This window comes from Astyanax mexicanus, chromosome 10 (genome assembly GCF_023375975.1).
Source record: "Astyanax mexicanus isolate ESR-SI-001 chromosome 10, AstMex3_surface, whole genome shotgun sequence".
NCBI lineage: Eukaryota > Metazoa > Chordata > Actinopteri > Characiformes > Acestrorhamphidae > Astyanax > Astyanax mexicanus.
In genome coordinates this window covers 27369111-27396925 of record NC_064417.1, presented here as the reverse complement: position 1 = coordinate 27396925, position 27815 = coordinate 27369111, and the positions used below count along the sequence as shown (strand labels likewise).

The window sequence follows — 27815 nt, the reverse complement described above, 5'->3', positions numbered from 1 at the left end:
AGTAGTGTGCTGTATGTTCTGTATGTAGTGTGCTGTATGGTGTCTGTGCTGGACTGTGTTGTGTCTGTAGTGCTTGTGAAGTGCTGTAGGCATCTGTATTGATAGTAGTGTGCTGTATGTTCTGTATGTAGTGTGCTGTATGGTGTCTGTACTGGGCTGTATATGGACTGTACACTGTTCTGTCTAAGTTCTATTCTGTCAGTCACTCACGATCAGGGTGTTCATAAGGCAGCCAGTGGTGTCTTGCGTTGTGGTGCTCGAATTTGTTGTCCATCATGCTGCACTGCTCGGCTCTGTAGTCCCTGTACGGGTCCTCACACTCGTGAGTGTTACACATCTGGAACTGGTAGTTGGAGCCAGAGCAAGGCCGTCCACCATTAGCAGGGCTACAGAAGAACCAAAGAGGCGAAAATAAAATTCGTTTCTGTTTCAATAGAATTGTAGAGAGCTGTTTTCACTAAATGTAAAATGTTTGTTCTCTTCATTCAGACATTTCCATACACTTAACAGGTACATTATACATACAGTATAAAGTTTATGAGGAGAATGCACACACACATACCGTGGATTGTCACAAGCGCGAGTGCGGAACTGCACGCCTCGTCCGCAGGGCTTAGAGCAGCCACCAAACTCGCTCCACAAACCCCAGTTCCCATCCTGTTTTATGATGTCAGGGGTCAGCCACACACAGTGCCCTTTAAAACAGTGCTGAACAACACACACAAAAAACACACAGAAAAGAGGGATCAGAAGCTAGTTCAGAATATTTCATATTTTACTAATACTATAATATTTTACTTAAAATACTTTTTTTTTCATTTAAATACTATATAGTATCTACAACACTAATAAAACTGCTTTATTTACTCTCCCAACACAACAGTGAACCAAAACACTGCTCTGTGAGTTTTATAAGTAATGTAGATGATGGTAAAATCATCGAATCGTCTAAAAAAACAAGTTTTCCACCATTACTGTAGACTGGCTTGCAAAAGTATTCATACCCATTGAATATTTTCATATTGTGTAACCTTAAAAACACAAACCTAAATGGATTTGATTGAGATTGTAAGTGATAGATCAACACAAAGTAGTACATCATTGTGAAGTGAAATAAAAATGCTTTTCATGTAATGCTAATTTTTTTATTAAAATAAAAATCTGAAAAGTGTGACGTGTAAAAGTATTCAGACCCCCTATATCAATACTCAGTAGAGCCACATTTTGCTGCATTTGCAGCAATAAGTCTTTTGGGGTATGTCTCCACTACCCTTGTAAAAGAAAAGTGTATAAAGTATATATTTTTAAAAGAATACTTAACATGAAAAAGTACATACTTTTATTAATTAAAATTAAAAACATGTACTTAAATACATACTAAATGTACTATTTGGAACAACTTATGGCAACTTATGTATATTTTACATAAAATATAGTAAACTATATTTAAACACAACATAAAAGCATTAAATTGTGATTTTTTTTTTACTTTTCAACTTCTGCAAATGTATGTAGATTTACGCAGTGTTTTTAAAAAAACACCTTTTTAACACAGCTGAAGTGTATTGTAAATGTACTACTTTGCATATTGATGCACATATTGTGTACTTGTTCAATATAACTGGAAAAAAATTTTTTATTGTCACTATATTCTATCAACACAATGTATAGCTCAAACTAAATTAACTAATTTTGTGTTTTCTGAAGGCGGTCAATTTGCAGTGAATTTAATTTGGAAATTTAAAAGTGAAGGGTGGGTCACACTTTTTTTTTTTTATGTGATTTAAGTTTTGAAACCATGTACCATTTTCGTTGCACTTCACAATTCTGTGCTACTTTGCATTGGCCTATCACTTAAAATCTCAATAAAATACATTTTGTTGTACGTTACAAAATACATTTTAGGCCAAAACCTTCTCAGAACTCATCAGGAAGCATATTAATGACAGTTTTATGCAACAGTTTCCACACCTTGCCTTCCCCACAGGTTGTGCCGTCAATAGGGGGTCCTTTCTTGGTCTTGCAGAAGAATGGGTTGTCTGGGTGAGCGCACCACAGCTGCTTACATGGGTCATAGGTGCGGTACTGAGGGAGAAACGCAGAGTCCAGTATATTTAAACACGCTCTTCACACACAGCACTTCACAACACACAGGGCACAGTGGCCACATCACAAGAGTCCACCTCAGATAAAGCTGCTAAAGTGGACATAAAACGAGGAGGAAGAATAGAGATAAATAGATATCAAGACAGTAACGCTTTGTTTAAAGGAACAGTTCATTCAAAAAGATGAGTCCTAATGTTTATCTCTTAGCCCAAATATAGTCGATCAGTCAACACATGCTTTGTGTTCATAGTTTTGCATTGGAGCTATGAGGCTAATGCACAGTAGCTACCGAGTAATGGCAAGTAATGGTTATATGCAACCAATTACCTTGAAGTCCAATCAGAAATTTTCAACTATATTCAACAATATTCAACAAAAAATGTAAGAATTTGAGATACCAAAATTCATGGGACAGCGCCTAGTATTGTGTCCTGTATCTTCTGCATTGCATGGACATTTTTAGCCAGACACCACTGGTCACTATCATTACCGTCATTACCACTGAACTGTCCACTGTAGGTGGTAGCACCCTCTATGATGTAGTTGTGAGTTTTACAGCTTTGGAATGGAATGGTCTATCCTTCTGCACCCATTTTTAGACCTCACTCCAACTTCCATAATCATCTAATCATGTAGCCTTGCCATAAGCATGCTGGTTATCTTGTGAGGGTTCAAACCCACTCACAAGATAACACCTCACAGCTTACACACAGGTGTTGGCATCTGCTGAAGTAACTTCACCTACTTTATGATGGTTTTATGTGGGGCTGTCCCATGGCTTTCGGTTTTGGTTTGTTTTTTTTAGCAGAGCTACACTATCACTATATGGACAACTTACTACTACCACCATGCTTAACAGTTGGTTCTGTGCTCTTAGGACTGAAAGCCTTGTTTGGCCATTGTGGTCAAACAACTCAATCTTAATCACTTCTCACCTGACCATTAAACAAATGCTTTTTCTTTGTCTGAGACTATATTCAGGCTAAGATTCACTTTTTGCTGAACTATTCCCTCAGGCATTCTGTTACAATACCTTCACAATAATGAGATAACAGAGTGCAAAGACTTAAAGAAGAACTCTGGTGTGAAATGGACTTGGGGTGTAGTGAGACATGGTAAGGAGTAGGAACTTTTGTCGAATAGCCCGCCTCTGTTCACCCCCAGAATTCCAAAATACAGCGCTTTTAGTCGATGCTTCCAACAGGTTTACAATGGTAGTGATAGGGGCATAGTGTTGCTCCTCAGTTGACTTAAGGCCAATTTATACTTCTGCGTCACTGTACGTTCACACCGAACGCGACAAAATCGATCTGTGTCGCCTGTCCAACAGGCTATGAGTCGCTTGGGGCGTGTCTTATTCAGAACAAGCTGTCGCTGGTGGTCGTTTTCCAAATACGGCACATACAGAAACAAGTGTTCAGCCTACACAATTCCTAAACATTAAACATTCGTACAGACGTTTCACAAACAATAAATCTTTATATATTTTATAACTACTATTAAGTACAATTATTTAACATAATTATTTCATATTACAATAAATGGGTTTACTTAAATATAATACATTATTTTCTTTAATGTAGTAAATCATTCTCTTAATTTATATATATTTTATATATTTAAAATAATTAAAAAAAATGTTAACTTAATGTAATAAATAAGTTTTAGGATGTAATTAATATGTTTACTTAAATATAGTAAATCATCCTCTTGATTTAATAAACAGTATTTCTCTTAATTTAATAGTTTCTTCAATTTTAATAAATCTTTATGTTAAATGTAATACATGATTCCCTCCGTTTTAATAAATCGTTCTGTTAATTTAATGAATAATTCTCTCAGTTTTAATAAATTGTTCTGTTAATGTACTAAAAAATACTAAAAAAGTTTTAATTAATTTGTTCCAAATTTCATAAATAATTCCCTCGGTTTTATTAAATCGTTACGTTAAATGTAATAAATACTTTTTCAGTTGTAATAAATCATTGCGTTGACTTTAATAAATAGTTCCCTTTGTTTCAATAAAAGGTTATGTTAATTCAATAAATAATTTCCACAGTTTAAATATATAGATTTCTTTTAAATAAGGTAATTCTCTAAGGATTTCCTTCTGGTTAGTAGTATAGTGGGGTACCTCAGATCAGCTCAGTTCAGTTCTGTTCCCACTCTCCGTTTTGCTGGTGGCATCCAGAGAGCTACCTGAAGGTTTTGAGTGTATAAACAGTGTTTTTTTTTTTTTAAACAGAGTTTTAAATGTTAGGGCCCTCAGAATTCTACCAAAAAAGTTTGGAGCTACTTTGAGCTTGTTAATGGTGTGAAAATAGCGTTTTTTTTTTTGTTTGTTTTTTTTTGCATAGCAACACTATGCCCCTGTCGCTAGTATTATAAGCCTGTTGGGAGTATCAGCTAAAAGCACTGTATTTCAGAATGACCATATCCCAAGTCCATGTCACACAGTAGTTCTCCTTCGATGATGTCATATTCCACATCATTCTTGCAGAGCATTACGTGGGCATTATAACAGTGAGTGTTAAAGAGTTACTGTCCAAGGTACCAGCATGAACATATGGAAGACAGTATTGATCCCAGCAGCTTGTGTACAGGAGGCCAGATCATGCAAACCAAAGCGTAATGATGAAGAAGAAAAAACAACACCGTCAGTCATGGTGGTTCTGACACAGCTGTCGACCAAACACAACAGTCAGCTGACAAAATGCTGGAGAGCGATGACACATGAGTGCCATTTAGGTCCAAAGATATGAGAGAGAGCGCAAATAAAATAAATATAGAAATGAAAAACAAAACAGACTGACATATTCTTCATCTGAATGCACTAATAAGTTGTAGTTTGGTGGTATGGGGAAAACCTCATTTAATGTAATTATACGAGGTGTTTATAGGATAATTGTACAAATTTCACATACTATTACAGTATAAACAATTAATTAGGCATTTACAGTTGTGGTTTGTAGTGTACATACACTCAATTTGGACAAAAAGGTCAAAGCAACATGAGCTTTCAATGATTTCTTTGAACTGTTATATTGAATGAGTGATGATCCTAATTAGAAAAAAATATATATGAATATTTGATGCATCTTAGTGCTGGACGATATGGCCAAAATTCATATCACGATATATTCCTTAATTTCGGTCGATACGATATAATTCCGATATCGATATAAATACCTGGAAGGCCTCAGAAAACTGCTAAGAATCCCTGCAATGGAAATACGTACCTACTAGGGGTGGGCGATATGGCCCTAAAATAATATCACAATATTTCATGGTATTATCGCGATAACGATACTCTTGGCGATATGACAAAAAAACAAAAAACACTACTGCAACAAAACAAAACTTTTTTATTATTGTATACGATATGATATTGCACACCTTTAAGATATTTAAAAAAAATAATAATTTTAGCAGATTTATAACAGAAGTCAATAATTGAGAATTACATGATACTAATAATAATAATGCACTCCAAATATCTCCATATATCCAGTATTAAAGTAAAATAAATGATACTGAACAGATATAATCTGTCTCTAGTAGATATTTAATAGGAAATTAGAAATGTGTGAGTTTTTCTTTTGCTTAAAACAGCAAACAATTAGTACCCTGATGTGATAATTAGGGGTGAGTGATGTGGCACGATATTTCAGAGTATAATATCGTTCACGATATTCAAAAATGTTGGCGATATTATTGTGTACGATATGATATGGCACACCCCTAGTACCTACTACTGTCTACTTAATTTAAGTCTTTGAAACCTCCTTTCACGAAAACATTATAATACTTAAGAAATAAAAAATAGTCAAGATAAATCAATGCTCAATTTTATTTGCATATAGCAAAATAAAAACATGACATCCCTGTCAAACATAAGCCAATATAACTATTACCAATAAAAATAACTTTAAATTAGGACAGAAGCAGAGCTTCTTATTCTTTTGTAAACACATTTAACAGATCAAAACAAAAGTGTTCCAACTAGGATAAAGAACACAAGAAGCCTTTATACACATAAAAGCAACAAGATTTTCCCGTCAAATAAACAAACCTATAGGCTTTATCAACTATAAATAACTTAGTTACAATATAAGCTACAAAAGTGCTTCAGACAAAATACAACTCTTTATGAACATAAAAGGAACATGATATCCCCGTCAAATAAACAAACCTAAAGGATTCATAAACTTTAAATAACTTAAATAACTTACAACATAAGCTATAAAAGTGCTTCAGCCAGTATAAGGAAAATATTGTATGTAGTGGAACTGATTGAGGTGGTGGAACAGATTAGATGTTTTAACGTTACCGCTGCTGGTCGACTCCACTCTCCGGCACAATTTGCAGCAAACTGAAGTTTAGCAGACCTTCGAGAGTCGAACCAAATCCTCACCACTGACCTCCCTCCTTCAATGAATCACTTGTGGAAGCGGCAGGGGCATTCATTTTGCATCAAAAATGTCCCGCGCTGGGAGCCAAGAGGACCCGCGGCTGACCGAGCGGACCCGTGGGCGGACCGAGCGAACCAGAGGCGGACCAAGCGGACCCGTAGGCGGACCAAGGGAACCAGAGGCGGACCGAGCGGACCCGTAGGCGGACCGAGCGGACCCGTAGGCGGACCGAGCGAACCAGAGGGGGACCGAGCGGACCCGTGGGCGGACCGAGCGAACCAGAGGCGGACCAAGCGGACCCGTAGGCGGACCGAGCGAACCAGAGGCGGACCGAGCGGACCCGCAGCTGACCGAGCGGACCCGTGGGCGGACCGAGCGAACCAGAGGCGGACCAAGCGGACCCGTAGGCGGACCGAGGGAACCAGAGGTGGACCAAGCGGACCCGTAGGCGGACCGAGCGGACCCATAGGCGGACCGAGCGAACCAGAGGCGGACCGAGCGGACCCGTAGGCGGACCGAGCGGACCCGTAGGCGGACCAGAGGCATGACCGAGCGGACCCGTAGGCGGACCGAGCGGACCCGTGGGCGGACCCGAGGCTAGGCTAGGCTAGGCTAGGCTAGGCTAGGCTCGGTTCCGTTCCGTTCCACTCCAGCGCGGAACATTTCAGATGCAAACCGAGCCTACCTTAGCCTTGGATCCGCTCGTGCCGGCTCCGTTTGGCTCCAGCGCGAGGCATTTTAGATGCGTAGCGGACCCGAGCCTAGCCTAGCCTAGCCAAATCTAGCCTAGCCTAGCCTATCTGCTACGTGCCTATGTGATTACGTCATCACGCACAGAGCTAGTCCAGCTACGGAAGCTGATTGTGTTCAGCTGTGCGGCGAGCTGACGCCAGTAAAACGCATGTCCGTGACAGATTCTGTAAATAATACATATCGATATACCACAAAAATGATATCACCGTTATTGAAACATTTCTTATCGCGAAATACCGATATCGAATTATTGTCCAGGCCTAATGCATCTACACTCTGACCTACATCTTTCAAAATAGAACTATTTACATTATACCCTGATCCTTATGATTTTTTTTGTTGGATCGCCATTTACAATATTCCCACAGATTTCTGTAAGCAATACTGAGCATGATGCTACCACCACCATGCTTCACAGCAGGTGCAGAGTCTAGGTTGAAACCTCTTTCAAACCATTCAAAGAAATCATTCCAACCCCGATACTGCCAAGACATCCATGTTCATGATGAGTGTATGTAGACTTCTGACCACAGCTGAATATGCTATTAGCATACATACTTTATAACGTCATAACGAGATCTGGAGAATTACTGACACAAATCCCATTCAACCTAAAGAGAAAGCTCTCAAAGCAACTACAGTAAACGTAACCGATTTTATTCACATGATATGTATTTAACAAGCATGGGATCACATTCTAATCCCATAAAAATAAAAGTCCCATGCTTTAAAGCAGGATAAAACAGTGACTGCTGGCAGCATGTGGCTGTTAGCTGCATATAGCTGTGTAAACGTTAGCATGGTGACACCATTAGCAGGTTGCACCCTGATCAAATGTTTTGATAGCTATTAATGACTGTATGAAGCTTAAACAGTGCAAAAAGTCTCTCAAACCTGAAGCCATCACAGGTCATTGCATGCAGAGCATGATGGTACCACCCCCATGTTTAACAGCTAGCACAGTGTCTCTTGGTGCCGCTCCTTTACTCCTCAAATTCAAAACACCTGGTAGTCATGGCCTAACTACTACTTTTGTCATACTCTTTAAATAAATGAAAACTTATCCTAGAAACAGTACCAGTCAAAGGTTTGGACAGACTTCAAATTAGGTGTTTTTTTTTTTCATTATTTTAAAATTTGAATTCTGAATTGTACAGGGGATTGACATTGAAACTGAAACACCTGTCATTTTAGTGTGGGAGGTTTCATGGCTAAATTGGAGCAGCCTGGTGGCCAATCTTCATTAATTGCACATTGCACCAGTAAGAGCAGAGTGTGAAGGTTCAATTAGCAGGGTAAGAGCACAGTTTTGCTCCAAATATTGTAATGCACACAACATTATGGGTGACGTACCAGAGTTCAAAAGAGGACAAATTGTTGGTGCACGTCTTGCTGGCGCATCTGTGACCAAGACAGCAAGTCTTTGTGATGTATCAAGAGCCACGGTATCCAGGGTAATGTCAGCACACCACCAAAAAGAATGAACCACATCCAACAGGATTAACTGTGGACGCAAGAGGAAGCTGTCTGAAAGGGATGTTCGGGTGCTAACCCGGATTGTATCCAAAAAACATAAAACCATGGCTGCCCAAATCTCTGCGGAAATAAATTTGCACCTCAACTCTCCTGTTTCCACCAGAACTGCCCATCAGGACAATAAATGATTGTGCTCTAAAACCAGGTGTTTCAGTTTCATTGTCCAAAAACATTGAATAAAAAAAAGTGTGCAAACCTTTGACAAAAATAACATATTTAAAAATAATAATTTATTTACCAACACTTTAATAAGGCTTTAAGGCTAAAAGTTCATATTTCTGAACAATACTTTATATACTCTAAGAAACATTATTCTTTCATTAGGCTGAATGGGATTTTCCCACAAATTTTAGAAAGCCTATACAAACTTGTAAACATCCCCATCTGTGGTTGAGCTTGGTGAGGTTTAGGTTAATGTGCATTGAACACTAGGGGCACGATTGGGGAGATACACTATAAACACCCTGCAGCAAAACATGTTCGCAATGTGGAGATGAGGTCAAAACAAACAAACAAACGAATAAACCAAATGAAGGACATGTAATGGGATGGTCACTCGGACTGATAAAGAATAAAGTGGCCGTGTGGCTGTTAGGTGGGTTACCTTACCTGGGCTCCTGATGACCCCACCTTTTGCAGCTAAAGGAATGGTGTGAAAGAGAGTAAAGTACAGTCCATGCAGAGCTCAGCTGGAATGTCACAGTTTCAGAGGCTCAGAACTCTAAACTCAGCCCAGTTTAACTGGGTTAACTGTGCTCAGGCTCAGTCTGAAACTCTCGCCATCTGGACCTGATCCTGATTGGCTGCTTTTCCTCAATGAACAAAAGTATATATGAAAGAAATATATATATATATAAAAAACTGCTAATGATTTCACCTACCCGACAAGGCAACAGGGTTTGGACAGCAAAAGGCTAAATAAAGTACTGGGGCTGGGTGACTGCACAAGGACAGAGTTAACCCTTAGAAGTGCAATTAATTCAATTAGGATAAAAAGTCAATTTTACTTATTTAAAAGAAACACAACATGCAGGATGACTGTGCAGATTACATGTGTTTCCCACTTACAGGCATTTGCTAGGGTGATACATGGCAACTATAGTGAAGAGGTTTTCAATAAGTGGTCGCTATGGCGTTGCTAATTGATTGCTAAGGTGTTGCTAAGTGGTAGCTATAGAATCTCAGCTGTTTGCTATGAATCTCAGGTGTTTACTGTGATATAACTTTATGGTTGCTGTGGTGTAACTAAGTGTTTGCTATGGTATTGCTAGGTGGTAGCTAGCAATATGTCATGATTTTACTGGTGGTTGCAATAGTGTTGCTGTTGTGTTGCTGGGTGGTGGCTATGGCGTTGCTAAGTGGTAGCAATTGAATCTCAAGTGGTTGCTACGGTGGTTGCTATGGTGTTAATAAGAAGTTGCTATAGTGTTGCTACATGGTTCATCGTAATGGTTTCTATCGTTTCTATCGCATTCTAAATGGTCAGTGTGTCCAAAGTGGTTGCTAGCGATTGAATCGTAGGTGGTTGCTATGGTGTTACTCAGTAGTTGCTATGGTGCTGCTAAGTGGTTAATAGTAAACTGCTATTTTGTCCCAGGTAGCTGCTAGGGAGTTACTGTAAGTAAGTGGTTACTATTGTATTCCAAATGGTCAGTGTGTGTAAAGTGGTTGCTATGGTGTTGCTAGGTGGTAGCTATTGAATCTTAGATGGCTGCTATGGTGTCAATAAGTGGCTGCTATGGTGTTAATAAGCAGTTGCAATGGTGTTGCTACGCAGTTGATAGTAATGCTATGATATCCCAGGTTGCTGCTAGTAGGCTTCTAGGTGGTTGCTACTCCATTCCAAATGGTCAGTGTGTGCGAAGCAGTTGCTATGGTGTTGCTAGGAGGTAGCTATTGAATCTCAGGTGGTTGCTATGTGTTTCTAGGTGGCAGTTAGGGAGTTGCTGTTGTATTCCAGATAGTCAGTGTGCACTAGACAGTTGTTTACTAAACAGTTGCTATGGTGGATGCTTAGGTGTTCTTAAGCGGATGCTATGGTACCTCATGTGGTTGTTTGGGTGGTAACATAGTGTGTGCTAGTGTTACCGTATTTTCGCTTTCATATTGATGCCAATCGGTGTCACTTCTAAGGATTAAAACTGGGGTACTTTAAGAAGTTCATCATCTAAACGTCCAAAAGTTTCTAAACACCTGCTTAGTCAATATATAGATAGTATAGATAAGACATTATAAGCAATTAAATTCATTTCTTAAACAAATGGGGTGTCTGGATAATTTTGGACATTTAGAGCTTTTATAAATGAACAGCATTCGGTTCATTAGGGCCTTTTCTTTATGAAATACACAAGATCAGGAGTTGTAATTTAGACTCATAGCTGGTTTTCTGAAGCTTTGATTGGTTTTATTTTCTCGTTTAGTCTCCAATTGCAACATAATTGTTAAAAAGAAAGGTGTAAATTAACTTCAGAGCACAATTTCAGTGATCTCACACCTCACATATCATCAGTAATGATGCTATAATGCATTAGCAGGGCTAGCATGTATAACATCGCAGCGGGATCATTCCTCATCACTCTATAATGAACCCGATGACTGACTCAGAATGAAGAAAGCTATCATGGGCTGATGGTCACAGTGGGGTTATACATGCTTATAGCAATCTTACGATGCCATATGACCACTCCATAATGCATTGTTTTGTGTGTGGGGGTGGAGGGGTGGGGGGGTAGTGGGTGTGGGGGGGGTGATAACGCGTGTCCGCGGTGGTCCACTCACCGCTGTGCACATCATGTATCCGGTGCCGAAGTCGAAGCGGCACTGCTCGTTCATGGAGTAGTGCAGGCCGGGCAGCTGGGGAAGCTCCTCCCACGTGTGCTCAAACGGGTCGTCTCGCAGACAGTCGTAGGAGCTGTGGGGAGGGGTGGAGTTGTTATGGTGGGTTACGGCAAATGTGGGGTAGTTTTTTCTAGTACTTGATTATGTGCGTCTGTGTGTGTCTTGCTTACTCACTGTAATTAGCATCCCTAGCCCTTAGCCCGTCTCTTTTAAAACTGCTGCTGATGTAGCATTGCTGAGTAGCGTCACAGTGCGCTTGGAGGAAAGCGCAGCGACTCAGTTCTGATACATCAGCTCACAGACGCAGCCTTGTGCTGATCGACATCACCCTATGGAGTGATGAGGGGAGAGAGCGCCATCTACCCACCCAGAGAGAGCAAGACCAATTGTGCTCTCCCAGGGCTCCAGCTGCTGATGGCAAGCTACATGAACAGGATTCAAATCAGCGATCTCCCGATCATAGTGGCAGAGCCTTAGTCTGCTGGACCACTCCGAGTCCATGGAAATATTTTTGATATTGATGATACTGTTAATGCAGGGGCGTCCAGCTGACAGAGGATTTTAATAGTTTTAGAGTCTAAGGTTACCATTAGGTTTTGAACAGTATCACAACATTATATTAATATATTTTCATCTATTTAGTAAACAAAAAAAAACTCCGAACCATCACTGATTGTGGAAACTTCACACTAGTCCTCAAACAGTTTGGAGTGTGTCTCTCTACTCTTCCTCCAGACTCTGATTCCTTGATTTGCAAATGAAATGTAAAATTTACTGATGATCAGTGATGGTGTGGAGAGACATGTCATCTGCTGGTGTTGATCCACTGTGTTTTACTGTATCAAGTCTAAAGTCAGTGCAGTTTTGTTTTCCCAGAACATCTTACAGCACTTCATGCCTCCCTCTGCTGATGTAGAAGCTGATTTCATTTTCAGCAGGATTTGGCACACTGCCCACACTGCCAAAAGTACCAATTGGTCTTACATAAAATTGTAATTTTCTGAGACACAGATTTTTGGGTTTTGACTGTCCATGATCACCAACAATAACATAATAGATCATTCTGTGTGTAATACAGCTATATAAGCTCTATATGAGCTTCACATTTGAACTGAATTACTGAAATAAAGTAACTTTTTTAATGATATTCTAATTGTTTGAGATGTACCTTTATGTGTGTTTGTGTGTGTAACTCACTGTAAGTAGCGCCCGAGCTCCTGCTGGCTGCAGCGTGACCAGTGAAAGCGGTGGAAGGCGGCCTGCACCAGCGGAGCCATGATACTGCCCATCTGCACCTCGTCCCCACACCTATTCCCCTGACCATCATGCTCCATTCCCAGCCTACAAAACACATTCACACACAATGAGCCAGATAACTCTCTCAGGGTTACTAAAACAAAAGGGATCAGAAAAGGTGTTTATCTTTTTAGCCTTTCAGAGGTGAGTAATATCGGCCTGTAGCCTGCTACTAACCCTGGCTAGCACTGCTGGAGCAGCATTAGCATTACCAGCCTGCATTCAGTTACACTCTGTAAACCATTTTACAGTATCTCCCTTTTCATTCCCTAAACAGGAGCTGCTACATGGAATCTGGCCAAGAGTAATACACTCCTCACAACACACACCTCACACAGCTCCCTCGAGACACCAGAATACATTACTGCTCTGACTGTATTTATAGCATTTATATGAAATTAATACACACACCTACAGTATAAATAAATACACACACACACACACACACACACACAGAGGGAGATACTCACACATGGCCTGTCTCGTGGGCCACAACAAAGGCAGAAGAGAATCCGTCTTCATGGTTTAAAGTGCAACTTCTTACTGGGTGGCACATGCCCGTCACAGGAGCGTAGCCTAGAGACACACACAGGACACAATTTATAAACCGACATAAAAAAAAACAGTATAAAGGCATTAATCATAGTGCAAGTAGGTTAATATGTATCCTACTGTATTGTATTGTATTCACAAAAGCTTCTTTACAGGGACTAGGCAAGCTCAATGTGTTTATTTAAAGAGGTGTCCATTAAAATGAGTGAATATTAGTGTGCATACATCCAGACTATAAAGGAACACATAAGTAGTAACATAAAAGTGTTAAACAAACCAAGATACTCTGTGAAGCATTTAGGTGGGTTCTGTTAACTAGCAGTTTCTGAGGCTAACTCTTGATCTTCCTTTTCTGGGGCGGTCCTGATTAGAGCCGGTTTCATCATAATGTTTTTGATCTTTGGTCTTTGCGACGGCACTTAAGGATACTTTCTTTTGACCTTCATTCCTTAAGGTATTTTGTTTCTTTACTTAGTTGAGTAGTTCTTGCCATAATATGCATTAGAGCATTCTTCAAATAGTGTTGTTCACTGTATACCAACTCTACCTCTTCACAACTTTACAACTGATGATCTTAAACACATTAAGAGGATGTAGTGTAGGTAGGGGTGTGCCATATCGTATCGTACGCGATAATATCGCCAACATTTTTGAATATTGTGAATGATATTATACCCTGAAACATCGTGCCATAACACTCACCCCTAATTATCACATCAGAGTTCTACTTTTTAATTGTTTTAAGCAAAAGAAAAATTCCCACACTTCACTTTTTCTATTAAATTTCTACCAAAGACAGTCCTGGATATATGGAGATATTTGGAGTTCTGTTACAAATCTGCTAAAATTCTTGTATTTTTTTAATATCTTTATTTTTTTGTCATATCGCCAAGAGTATCGTTATCGTGATAATACCATGAAATATCGTGATATTATTTTAGGGCCATATTGCCCACCCCTAACTGTAGATAAATCAATTCTTAATGTTTAGCACAGCTGTTAACTGAAACCTCAGAAAGCTGAAAGAAAATGTCAAGATGTAAGCAAGAGGTTCTACTTTGAAGAACCTAAAATATATAAAACATATTCTGGTTTAAGACTTTTTTTGTTAAACATGCAGTGAAGAACTTTTTTTTAAATAATTAAAAAACACTGAATTTAAGGCGTGTCGAAACTTTGGACTGATACTATCTATATCTGGCAGCAAAAAAATGCAATAAAAGTATTTTTCAGTAACATGTAGCTCTAGCGTGCAGTACCTTGCATTCCTGTGGGGCCGAACTCTTGGCGAGTGAGGAAGATGGCGTGGTCGTGATATTCTTTATCGGTTGTGTTCTTCCTCTGCTGCTCAAACGCCCAGCGACACACGTTCTCCAGACTCTGAGACGGGTTCCCCAACTCAATCAGACTCGAAGACTGAAATCAGACCACACACAACAAACACACATTGATATAAATCTAATTTCCAGTCTGTTTATCCTTCTGAAAACACCTGATGTTCCTTCATTTTCATTCACAGCTTTATTTTAAACCTGTAAAAAGTGTTTTTTTTTTTTTGTATTTCACTGCAAACAGATCGGTTAATGTTACTGACAGCTCTGATACCAAACTTTTGAAATGCCATTGTAACCTTGACTAAAAGTTGTGAAAACACACATTCAACATCTCCAAATCTGTTCACACATATTTGTGAACACATATCATATATATATATTAATGTAAATATTTCACACGGTTTGGACGGGACAATCCGAACACAGATTCTGGATTCAGGATCTTCTCTAGTGTCCTGCTGTTACATCATTCTGTAAAACGAGGCCTAAGAGACACAACTGAAGCTCAATAAAACAGCTGTCCAAATAACTGTCCAAATAATTACTGAACTGTAACTGTCTTGCAAAACTCCCTGAACTCTCCAGAATACAAACTTCACAAAAGGAAAAAATAATCCACATGGTTTTGGATCATTTCTGTTGGCTCGTTCCTAATAATTTTGGTACAAATAGCAAATAAGAGTTTTTTAAATACTGTCCAATGGTATTATACAGTTCTGAGAACTAAATTCCAGAAGTTCATTTTTAAAATAAACAAGAGATAAACAAGCAATTTTCCAATCATAAACACCATAAAGCCTTTAGAGGTTTTGGATCATTATGTTTTGAAGATTGTGAAGAACACACACTATAACAACTGTGACTGAAACATTTTAATTCAACTACACTGTAAAAAATGTAGATAACTTAAATCAACAACAACATATATTTTTATGATATGTTAAGTTTCTAATTTCAAAACAAAAAATACAATTTTAAATATAATTATTAATAATACATTTCTGACCAACAACATATAAACTCAACCAACAAAATATTGTAACATATTTTTGCACTATAAGGTGCACTTAAAATTAGTTAATTTTCCCAAAAATCATCAGCGTGACTTTTAATCCAGCGTGCCTTATGTATGAATTTTACCAGTCAGGTTTTAAGGAGCAGTAAAGCCACTCCGCTGAAGTAGAGAGTTATACAGTTCTCCAGCACTGGGGCTGGAGTAGCATTAGCATTAGCCGCTATTCCCCTGTTTATATTTGAGTATTATAGGTCTGTAGTCTGCTCCTAACCACGGATAGCACTGCTGGAGCAGTTAGCTGCTAACGCTAATGCTCCAGCCTAGTGCTGGAGAAATTCAGGAATCTAAGCCTACTGTAAAGCTGATCGCTCTTTACTCATCCAAATAAACAGTTTTCAGGAGAGAAATCTGTGTAGATTAACATCCACAGCTCGTTTGACTTTAAAAGAAAGTTTTTTTTTTTTTAAATAGTTTTGTTTACTTAGCTTAGCTTTACATAACTTAGTTTCCACCCCTCCCCCACCACCACCCAGTGGCGAGACCTGCTGAATTAGAAGTTCCTTATAGTGTCTCTTAAAATGCGTTTTATAATCTGGTTCGCCTTATGTATAAAAATAAACCAGAAAAAAGACATTTATTGATAGTGCCCCTTATATTCCGGTGCGCCTTATAATTCGAAAAATATGGTACATGAAATGAACTTTAATCAAACCTAACCTAACCTCACTAACCTAAATGTTTCCAGTATAGCAGCATCTGAACATTCAGTAAATTAACATTAGACTTTCTGTTCATTAATTTTCACAAATAACTTACAATATATTATATTATTGTTCAGTAAAAATTATTTTTACTTTTTTTTTTTTCATTTGGTTTAACACAGTAGCTGCCTTTTTTGCCATGTCTGGCCAAATAACTTTGGTTGCCAAATATTCAGTGCATCCCTAAGTCAAGTATTTCATTTAAATTATATAAAAATGTGTAGCAATGCTTTGAAAGGGTTTCAGGAAGGTTAGCGTGTAACATTACAAAAACAATGTTCCAGAAACGTTCTGAAAACATGACATAATATGATATAATAATAGTTTGCAGCAATGTTAATCACAAAATATTAGCTAAATGTTTATTATTATTATTATTATTATTATTATTATTATTATTATTATTATTTTTTTTTTAGATATGTTTAATGGACTTTAAAACTTTAAACGTTTATTATTTAGTTTAAGTTTGCAATTAATGTATTAGCAGTTCATCTCTTAAGATAATGTATTTATCTTAAAATATTAAAATGCTTCACTACAGCTACTGCACTGATTCTTAAGGTTTTTAATGTGTTACTGATACAAACATTTACAAAGGAACCCTAAAAATAAAGTGTTACCTTCATTTTCACAATATCATTAAATCTTTGGACATAATTCTTAGACTCCTTCACACTCTTTAAGGAAAAGCGCATTTGGCCATCTCACCACAAACACTTTTTTTTTTTAAATAAGTTTCTATTAAACATTACTTTTCATAAGCATGGTCTGAAGCGTGGCTGCTGGACGGGCTGCTTTGAGACTCAGAGAGAGCGTTAAAAACACGGACGTAAAACATCAGGCAGGAATGTCCTCCACTTCTTATTCTATGACGTGGCCACGAGAGCAACAGAAACAGGAGATCCTTTCCAGATGCGTGTCCTGAAACTGCCCCCCCACCCTCTCCCCTCTCCCGTTCCACTTCCACCGAGTTCATGAACCTGGGAGAGACAGACAGCTAAAAACATGCAGTGACCTCCTCCAGCCAGTAGAGGGAGGCGTTGCTGTTCGGCTGAGGAGAGCAGAAGCGGCAGAATCAGCATTATATCTAAGCGAGCTGGCAGTCTTATCTACCATGGCTCTGAGTGGTAAACAGAGTATCAGGGTATCACTCTGATACAGCTTTCTATAATATATTCCCGATGCACACGTGATACTTTGGAAGTTGTTGTGCTAAAACAACTTCAGAAATAATATATTCTGAATCAGTTTCTCTGATTTTGCTATTTATAGGTTTATGTTTGAGTAAAATGAACATTGCTGTTTTATTCTATAAACTACAGACAACATTTCTCCCAAATTCCTTATAAAAATATTGTCATTTAGAGCATTTTTTGTAGAAAATGAGAAATGGCTGAAATAATCAAATTGATGCAGAGATTTCAGACCTCAAATAATGCAAAGAAAGAAACAAGTTCATATTCATAAAGTTTCAAGAGTTCAGAAATCAATATTTAGTGGAATACCCCTGTGGAATACCCCTTTTAATCACAGTTTTCATGCATATTGGCATGTTCTCCTCCACCAGTCTTACACACTGCTTTTGGATAACTTTATGCCACTCCTGGTGCAATAATTCAACCATTTCAGCTTGGTTTGATGGCTTGTGATCATCCATCATCATTTTCAGTTTGGTAAAATATAAAATGTAAATTTTTTTAAGTGGTCTCATTTGTTTCCAGAACTGTTTACACCATCACTGATTGTGGAAACTTCACACTAGACCTCAAGCAGTCTGGACTGTGTGTCTCTCCACTCTTCCTCCAGACTCTGTTTTTCCTCTGATTTACAAATGAAATGTAAAATTTACTGATAGTCAGTGATGGTTTAATGGAGAGACATCTGCTGGTGTTGATCCACTGTGTTATATCCAAAGTCCAAAATCAGTTAGTGCAGTTTTGTTTTTCCGGAAAATCTTACAGCACTTCATACTTCCCTTTGCTGACAATATTTATAGAGATACAGATTTCATTTTCCAGCAGGCCTTGGCACACTGCCAAAAGTACTAGATGTCTTATATAATATTCTAATTTCATAAAGTTTCATAACTTTTGAGTTTTCATTGGCTGTAAGCCACAATCATTAACAATAAAATAAATAAACGCTTAAAACAGATTTTCAATGACATTCAAATTTTTTGAGCTGCACTTGTAACTTCACAAGAACTATTCATATACAAAAATGATACTTTACTAATTTACAGAGATTGGTATTTAAAAGATTATCACAGATCATACGACGTGTTTATAGTAATTAAAAAAAATAATAATATTGCAATAACACTAAAACAAGTTGATTTATCTTACAGCCCTATTATCCTTTATCTACAGATAATAAGATCCAGACAGTTAAAGTCACTCTTACAGGCCCGCGCTTACACCTTCATCCGGCCCACATGCTGCTCTGGAATGGCGGAGATGATGGTAATAACTTTGTCTGAATCTGGGTGATGGAATGTAGCCACAGCTGGCTACAACTGGGCCAATCTTCACCCAAAATAGAAATGCTGTAAAAATATTCTAAATACTAGCATGCATGTGCACTCCATGTGGCCCAGAGCTCAAATGACATGATTTACTGTAAATGTGGTTAGTAGAACTGGGACAGTTTTGGCACGTAATACACTTTTTTCTTTAGGAATATGGTTTCAGTTACTGTGACTACTAGAATATTAAATGTGGCTACTAAAGCTGGGCCAGTTTGGGCATAAAACACTTAAAGCCCTACTTTCTGATCTTCATGCGAGCTGTGCAGCTTAAGTTTTCAGTGTATCTTTGCTATCATAATGACAGGAGAAGTATGCCTTGTAATGAATGATGGGTGCGCTTGTGCATAATGTGAAATAAACATGATTGTCAGAGTGTCATATACCTCACATTCCCTTTAAGAGTCAGGTTTTCTCTAACTTTGGCGGATTGGCATTTGAATGTTGCAACGCTTCTCAGCACAGGAAACAGACCTGTGTGTTTACACTGTGAAGATGCGTAAGCAGGTCATTTACGGGAACAGCAATGTTATTTTATTTTGGATTCTGTTTTTTGTTGATGTAAAAGTTGGTTTTGTGCACTACTGCAAGTCCTTGTGTGTGTTTGTGTGTAATAAGCGTGGGTGTACGTGCATTAAGCCAACATGGCACACTAGTTTTGCCAAGATAGCAATGAACGTCTGGCGGTTGACTACTGTCAGGGTTCAAATCAGTCAGTGGCGCATCTGTGTTTTTGGTTGCTAAGAAAGCAATACAGCAGAAATTTACCTGAGCACACACAACTCACAACCAGATATATTCCCAAGCATCTTTGATATTTTATTGGTGCAGGTGCTAGAAGTTAAAACAGACTGTTGGCGGGGTGTAAGATAGCAATGAGCATTGCAATGCATCTTGCACAGGGTGTAAGATAGGGCCCATATTATTGCCATAACTGACCTGCAAGTGCTTTAACTAGTCCTGGTTTTGCACAGTATTGTCTGCTGTAAAGTCTCTTGTATGAGAGCCTTTTAAACATATGTTCACCTTCTGTTACGAGTCAAAGAACGCTGAATGTGACTAATACTTACTGTTGCCCTGACCAACCCAGTAAGTGTTTTAACTGGGCTTTGACTTGTTTTCCCAGTACTGTCTGCTGTAAAGCCTCTTGTATAAGAACCTTTTAAAAAAGTTTAAGACAGCAACAACATGGGATCAGTTGTTTTAAGTCAAAAAGCAATCTAAAGTATGCTATCAAATGTAGACAAATATAAAAGCCACCTGCTCTTGACATTCCCTTTTGACAAAATTTCCCTTTTGTATTGTGCTTTACCTAAAACATCCCAGGGACACTCTTAAAAATTAAGATCTTTAAGGGTTTTTAGTAAAAGCTGTGGTTCTTGGGTTACAGAGCCCTGACAACTCAAATAACTGTTTGAATACTTTGATATTGGTTCTTTTATTAGTTAAACGCTTCTTTACATACTAGAAAATCCTTGTTTTACAGTCCTACAAACTGTAGAACCTAATAAAAAGGGTCTTACACAGCAGTCACCTGAAACTGCTATAGCCTTGCTCCTGAAGGACACCCTGCCATGCCTGTTTTAATGGTTTTCTGCCCTAGTACAGTTTAGCTCTTTGGAATACCTTGGCTAACTCTGGGTAATGATGGATTTACAGTACTCTTAAAAGGGATGCCCTGACTTCACCGGACATCCCGGGACTACTTTAAAAATAGAACTTCTTTAGGGGTTCTTTAGTACATAGTACATAGACTCAAAAAACCCTCTATAGATCTATATTATTCTTCACCAAATGTTCTAAAAAACATTGATTCCCAACCCTGGTCAACTTACCTACATTGTGTAGTGCCTTCAGGATTTGTTAATAATCTGATCAGCTAGATCTGTTGGGTTGAGGTTGGGCATGCGATCCTCCAGGAACAGGGTTGGGAACCACTGCTTTCCAGCTATACAGAACCCTAATAGCTCAGTGTTCCACATGTATAAAAAGTGTATTATGTCTATGTCTGTGTGATATTTTTTAATTGCATGCAGAACAGTGCAAACTGGAGATGTTCTAATGGAAGGTATGCCAGTCAGTGAATATGGCAGAAATGACTGGTGGCTCCACAAAGTTGAGAAGGTTAAGGAAAGTTACAGTTCTGGAGACATCCTTTGCTTAGAACTATGATATCGTTGCACATCTGTAGCAAAAGAAAAAAGCTAAAGAAGCTAAACTGGCAACAACCAGTGTCACGTGACTTTGTGATAAGTGGGGGAAGTGTGTAAATGTGATTTCTGGCTGAACTATTCTTACCTCCCTCTACCTGTCTCTGTGTCTCTGTTAATCTAGAGTATCTCTCTATCTCACTGCTATACTATAAGGTCTCTCTCTCTCTCTCTCTCTCTGTGGTGGTGGTGGTGAAGCAGATGTGCAGGAGAAGCAGTGATGCTGAAACCTTGTCGGAGGTGCACGGGGTCACTCGGTTGATCAGTGTGTGCCGATGCCGGCGGCAACGGTTGCCACAGTAATTGGGGATGATGGACAACCTGCTGGCAAGGCAGTCGGGGCTGCATGCTGATTGGGGCTGAGGCAGCGAGGGAGGAGAGTGGGTGTGGAGAAAGAAAGAGAGAGAGCATGATAGCAAAGATATGAGTGACTGGGTGTGCCATTAGATAGATAGATAGATAGATAGATAGATAGATAGATAGATAGATAGATAGATAGATAGATAGATAGATAGATAGAAAAGAGGCAGCTACGAGTGACTGGGTATTCCTTAGACAGACAGACAGACAGACAGACAGACAGATAGATAGATAGATAGATAGATAGATAGATAGATAGATAGATAGATAGATAAAAAAAGAGATAGCTACGAGTGACTGGGTATTTCCTTAGACAGACAGACAGACAGATAGATAGATAGATAGATAGATAGATAGATAGATAGATAGATAGATAGATAGATAGATAGATAGATAGATAGATAGATAGATAGATAGATAGATAGATAGATAGAAAAGAGGCAGCTACGAGTGAGTGGGTATTTCCTTAGACAGACAGACAGACAGACAGATAGACAGATAGATAGATAGATAGATAGATAGATAGATAGATAGATAGATAGATAGATAGATAGATAGATAGATAGATAGATAGATAGATAGATAGATAGATAGAGACAGCTACGAGTGAGTGGGTATTTCCTTAGACAGACAGACAGACAGGAAGGTACATAGATAGATAGATAGAAAGATAGATAGATAGATAGATAGATAGATAGATAGATAGATAGATAGATAGATAGATAGATAGATAGATAGATAGATAGATAGATAGATAGATAGATAAAAAAGAGATAGCTACGAGTGACTGGGTATTTCCTTAGACAGATAGATAGATAGATAAAAAGAGACAGCTACGAGTGACTGGGTATTTCCTTAGACAGACAGACAGACAGACAGACAGATAGATAGATAGATAGATAGATAGATAGATAGATAGATAGATAGATAGATAGATAGATAGATAGATAGATAGAAAAGAGGCAGCTACGAGTGAGTGGGTATTTCCTTAGACAGACAGACAGACAGACAGATAGATAGATAGATAGATAGATAGATAGATAGATAGATAGATAGATAGATAGATAGATAGATAGATAGATAAAAAGAGACAGCTACGAGTGAGTGGGTATTTCCTTAGACAGACAGACAGACAGGAAGGTACATAGATAGATAGATAGATAGATAGATAGATAGATAGATAGATAGATAGATAGATAGATAGATAGATAGATAGATAGAGAGGGAGAGAGAGTGCTGCTCGTTTGGCTGGTAGGTAAATGTGGGACAGTTGATGTTTTTCTGTTTAATCCAGACATGGCCAGAGGGACGCTCACTCCAAATCAGTCCAGGAGACGCCATCTGCTCCACAGCTCTGCTGACCCATCCACTCCCAGACAATCACCAGAACTCCGCACTACTGACGCTCACCACACTATCCCCTCACCACCACATCACATGTCTGGCACTGTGCGCCAGCCACAGGAGGATAAAAACACCCAGGCACTGTACGCTTACATCGGTGGAGTATCAGGAGAATATTAGTGGAGTATCTGGTAGTCAGAATACTAGTGGAAAATTGGTGAAGTATCACTAGAATATTAGTGGAAATCTGGTAAACTATCATTAGAATATAAGTGGAAACATAGATAAGCATCACTAAAATATTAGTAGAATTCTGGTGGAGTATCACAAGAACATTAGTGGGAATCTGGTGGAGTATCTCAAGAACATTAGTGAAAATCAGGTGAAGCGTCACTAGAATATTAGTGAAAATCTGGTGGAGTATCTCAAGAATATTAGTGGGAATCTGGTGGAGTTTTACTATAACATTAGTGGTAATCTAGTGGAGTATCACTAGAATATTAGTGAAAATCTTGTGGAGTATCACTAGAATATTACTGTAATATCGATAAAGTATCACTAGAGTTCTAGTATAGCGTTAGGGTCAGGTGTAGGGTTACATTCAATAGAGAGTCATTTACAATCAACTAAAGATTCAGTTGCATTTAATGGACATCATGTCAATTTTAGTTCAGCATCTATGAACCATCCAAGTAAAGTGTTACAGTAGACTTTTGGTGAAGTATCACTAGAATACTATGGGAATATTAGTAAATTATTACAGGAATATCAGCAGAGCATCAGGTGCATAATGTATTATTGGAATATTAAAGTATCAATAAAACATTAATGAAATAATAGTAGTTTATCCCTGGTATATAGATAAAATATTGGCGGTGGAACATTACTGGATCCTAAATAAAGTATTTGTAGACTATTAGTGAAATATTAGTGCAGTGTAATATCATTACAGTATCACTGCAGTGGTGTTTCCATGGGATTTTGGTGGAATATTAGTAGGCCGTAATTTGAATGTTAGTAAAAATATTCTATTTTGTTCTATTGGTGGAACAATCTAAATGGAATAGTCATAGAATATAAATGGAATATCAGTGGAGTATCTCAGGAATGTAAGTGGGAAAAAACAGGGAGGATGAGGGAAAGTTTGCTGGAGTGTCAGTGCAGTGTGGCTTCCAGACAACTGTGACACGTCACGCTGTCTGAAAGACTATGGGGGTGTAGGAGGGGTGTAGGAGTTTTGGATCAAGTGTAAAAGTCCCTGAGCTCCACACAGCACACCACATCCTCTCAACACCGGCAGCTCTCACAGATCTGCTGCAGGAAGGTGCGCCCGCTCGGCTGCAAAATTAAGCCCAGCGAATGATGGATTACATGAAAAATGAAGATGTCAGAATATGTAACTAAGAAGAGATGGTCATTTGTTACAACTGAAATACATTTCCTGCTTTAAAAATTCAGTTTGAGGAAAAGGAAAAGTGGATGAATTTGCAACCCTTTTCTCACTGCAGGAATAACGAAATTAAGCAAGTATTTATTTAAAGTAAAAATAAAATTAAACAAATTCAGTTAGTCAACTATGATAGGTTTAATGTGTGCACTCCTGAGCTTTTATTTAGCAGTCTTCTGAACTGTAAAGCTAGAAGAATAGAATAGGGTTCAATTCCCTGTTTGGGTGACTATGCTGCGCTACACTAATATAAGTCCTTGGGCAAGACTCCTAAAATTTCATTGGCCCAATTCTGTAATTGAAATAACTTTGATTAAAAGTGTCAGCTAAATGCCTTAAATGTAAATGTACTGCCAATGGATTATTACTTCATCCGGATGGTCTATTGTAGACGTTTCATAGACACTGAATTGACTGAATATAAGGTGCATCGGATTATTAGACGCATTATGCAACACTAGTACGGAACAGAGGTGTTGCCATGATTACCTTCTAATTCAGCAAGACCTGTAAAGCTAAGCTATGTTAAGCTAAGCTAAGTTAAGTAAAAAAAACAGAGCTGAATGTTAATCTGCACAGATTTATTTTCTAAAAACTTTCTGTTTACTTGGGTGAGAAAAGCACCTCTGTTTTTTAGATTTCCACTAAAGCTGAAGTGTTAGCATTAATGGCTAACCAATAGCGGGTAATGCTAACGCTAATGCTGCTCCAGCAGTGCTAGCCAGAGTTATCAGCAGGCTACATGCCGATAATGCTCACCTCTAAACGGCCACAGAGTTTAGCGCAATTAGCACGATTAGCAGCTAATGCTAATACTGCTGGAGAACTAAACTGAAACTCTTGTATAATGCTGTACTTTGGCGGAGTGGCTTCACTGCTTCTTACAACCTGACTGTTAAAATGTATACATAAACATTGATGAATGCAATCAAATCCCTCAAAGCAATGATCCAAAGTCCCAAGTTCAAAGTTCTCTAGAGACAGTTACTGCAGCAAAAGCAGGGTACAGTATTTGTACAGGTTTCCCAATAATTTTTTTTTCAGTTTTTTTCCCATTTTTCACCCAGTTTGCTATAGCTAAATGTATTCATTAAAATGGGTGTCCACTAATATTTGGACGTTCATGTAGCTTAGCTTCGTATCTCCAGTGCAAAACTAAAGAAACGTCAGCTACTTCCTTCCGTCAATATAATATACTGAAGACCAGTGATTGTTAGCTGTTGCTAGTGCAACAGTGCTCCTCTGTGGGCGCCAGCGAGTGCCGCTAAGGGCACGCCAAAGGTCAGACGAGTCTTTGAGGTCTGAGGTGTCATACATACGGGTCGGCCGGCGCGCCATCCGATCCCACGACAGAGTCCCGGCCTGGTCTCCTGTTACAGCCGGCAGGAAGGGAGGGAGATTTTACGGCTCTGGGTTTGTGAATGAGGGAGGGCCATCATTGATTGTTTATCTCGCATCTACTTCCCAGAATACTTTGCTGCGTCCCAGTGGGAAAGCCGGGGGGAGGAGGGTGGTGGTGGAGGGGCCGGTGGTGGTGGGGAGCGTTCGGAAGGCAATTGCGTAACATCAGCATTCTGTGTGCTTTGGTGCTGAACTGTGAAGGTGTGCGACTTTGAAAACAGTCCCCTGAGAACACCATGCTTTTAGTTCCCGTTTGCTCAGTCCGCCGGAATAACAAGCCCGGGGCCTGGTGAGCGCCAGGCTGAAGGGGGTGGGAATAGATGTACGAGCCGGCAGGGTGTGTGTATGTACACAAGTGTTAGAGACAGAGAGGAAGATGCAGAAACAGAAGGCTCCTGCATATAATCGTTAGCGATGTAGCATGCCAAACTACCAAGAATTTAACCCCCAACATTAGCAGACGCAGAGTTTAGAAAGTGTACAGACCGCTCTGGCAACCGTGCTTCAATTAATGCAAGGACATACTGTTCTAATATTAGGATCCAAATATTGTTAAAATTAAAAATAAATAAAAATGCAGAATCAGTTAGCCATGAAACCAGTAATCTACAGACATGTTACCCTTATGATGTCATACACAAGGCTAGCTGCTGTGTCTGTTCTGTGCATCATGCCAACAAACTGTCTGAGCCTGGCTATCAAAATCAACTACTATTCTAGGCTTCATGATATACATGTCTTAGCAGTAAGGCTTTAAACTGGTTAAGCCTGGCTGTTAGCATAATGGCTAACCTCCTCCATGATAGGCTTCCTAACTTTGTAACGTAAAACACAACATAGCAAATGTCAAGAAAAAAAAGCGATAGCAAACAGCAATCAGTAGTAAACAGCAATTTACAGACTGCAGCAATCAGCAGCAAACAGCAGCAAATACAAAAGAGGGCAGCAAATAACAAATTAAAGCAAACAACAACAAAATCCAATAACCAGCAGCAAATGGCAGCACACAAGAAACTGCATCAATTGGCAGCAAACAGAAACAAATGGCAGCCAACATCAAAATGAAGTAAACAAACAACAAACTCCAACAATTGGCAGCAAACAACAAACTGCAGCAATTGGCAGCCAATGCCGATTACATCAAATGGCAGAAACAGCATCAATAGCTGCAAACAGCAGTAAGCAGTAGCAAGCGGCAACAAACAACAACAAATGGCAGCATCAAATACCAGCAAATGACTGCAAACAGTAGCCAATGTTAGCAATGGCAACTGATAAAAGCACACATTAGTTATTAAAAATCCTTCAGGATCAATAGAGTATCTATCTTTCTAAACAGTAACAAACAATAACAAATGGCAGCAGACAGCAACCAACGACAGCAACGAACGGCAGCATCGGCAGCAGGAATAGCAGCCAATTTCAACAAATGGCAGCAAAGAGCAACAGACAGCAGCCTTCGTCCCAGCACTGTATCTCCTCATCACTCTGCAGGAAAAGCCTGAGTAGAAGGTCTCAGATGTACCATTAGTAGCTGTGGAGAATATGAGCAGGAAAAGAATACACACACACACACACAGACACACACACACAGAGATGATTTACCTTTTTGGAATCCACCAAGACAATCCGAACCAGGACCACATTGATGCGAGCTCCAAGGGAATGGTCATGGTAGATTTCATTCACCTGCAGAGACATAAAAAACACTGCTTTAATCCAGGCAGGATGGACAGGTCAGTTGTGGAGATGTAGTGCAGGACTGATCTACGTTTTCACAGTGCTGTGAAAAAGTTTGAGAGCACCAATCACTTTTGTTTTCATAAGATAAAACAGTTATTATCCCAAAATCACAAATAAGAAAACAAAGTGTGGGGAACGTATGAAAAATATATTTTTATTTAATTTTATTTTTTTACATTT

At 38.9% G+C, this 27815-nt stretch overlaps 1 protein-coding gene across 3 annotated transcripts in view; it reads right to left on the bottom strand.

Moving 5' to 3' along the window:
• Positions 1–27815, bottom strand: part of LOC103047851 (A disintegrin and metalloproteinase with thrombospondin motifs 2) — a 274381-nt gene that overhangs the window by 32006 nt on the left and 214560 nt on the right. For 2 of the 3 annotated variants that reach the window (XM_049483934.1, XM_049483936.1), the window contains exons 5-13: positions 27498–27581; positions 14753–14909; positions 13412–13517; positions 12843–12986; positions 11586–11718; positions 9417–9446; positions 1972–2085; positions 563–708; positions 211–386 (exon numbers count right to left, since the gene is read on the bottom strand). In XM_049483934.1, the coding sequence (XP_049339891.1) occupies positions 211–386; positions 563–708; positions 1972–2085; positions 9417–9446; positions 11586–11718; positions 12843–12986; positions 13412–13517; positions 14753–14909; positions 27498–27581 (1090 nt within the window). The remainder of the gene's footprint in view (positions 1–210; positions 387–562; positions 709–1971; positions 2086–9416; positions 9447–11585; positions 11719–12842; positions 12987–13411; positions 13518–14752; positions 14910–27497; positions 27582–27815) is intronic. The other variant, XM_049483935.1, reaches the window with a different exon arrangement.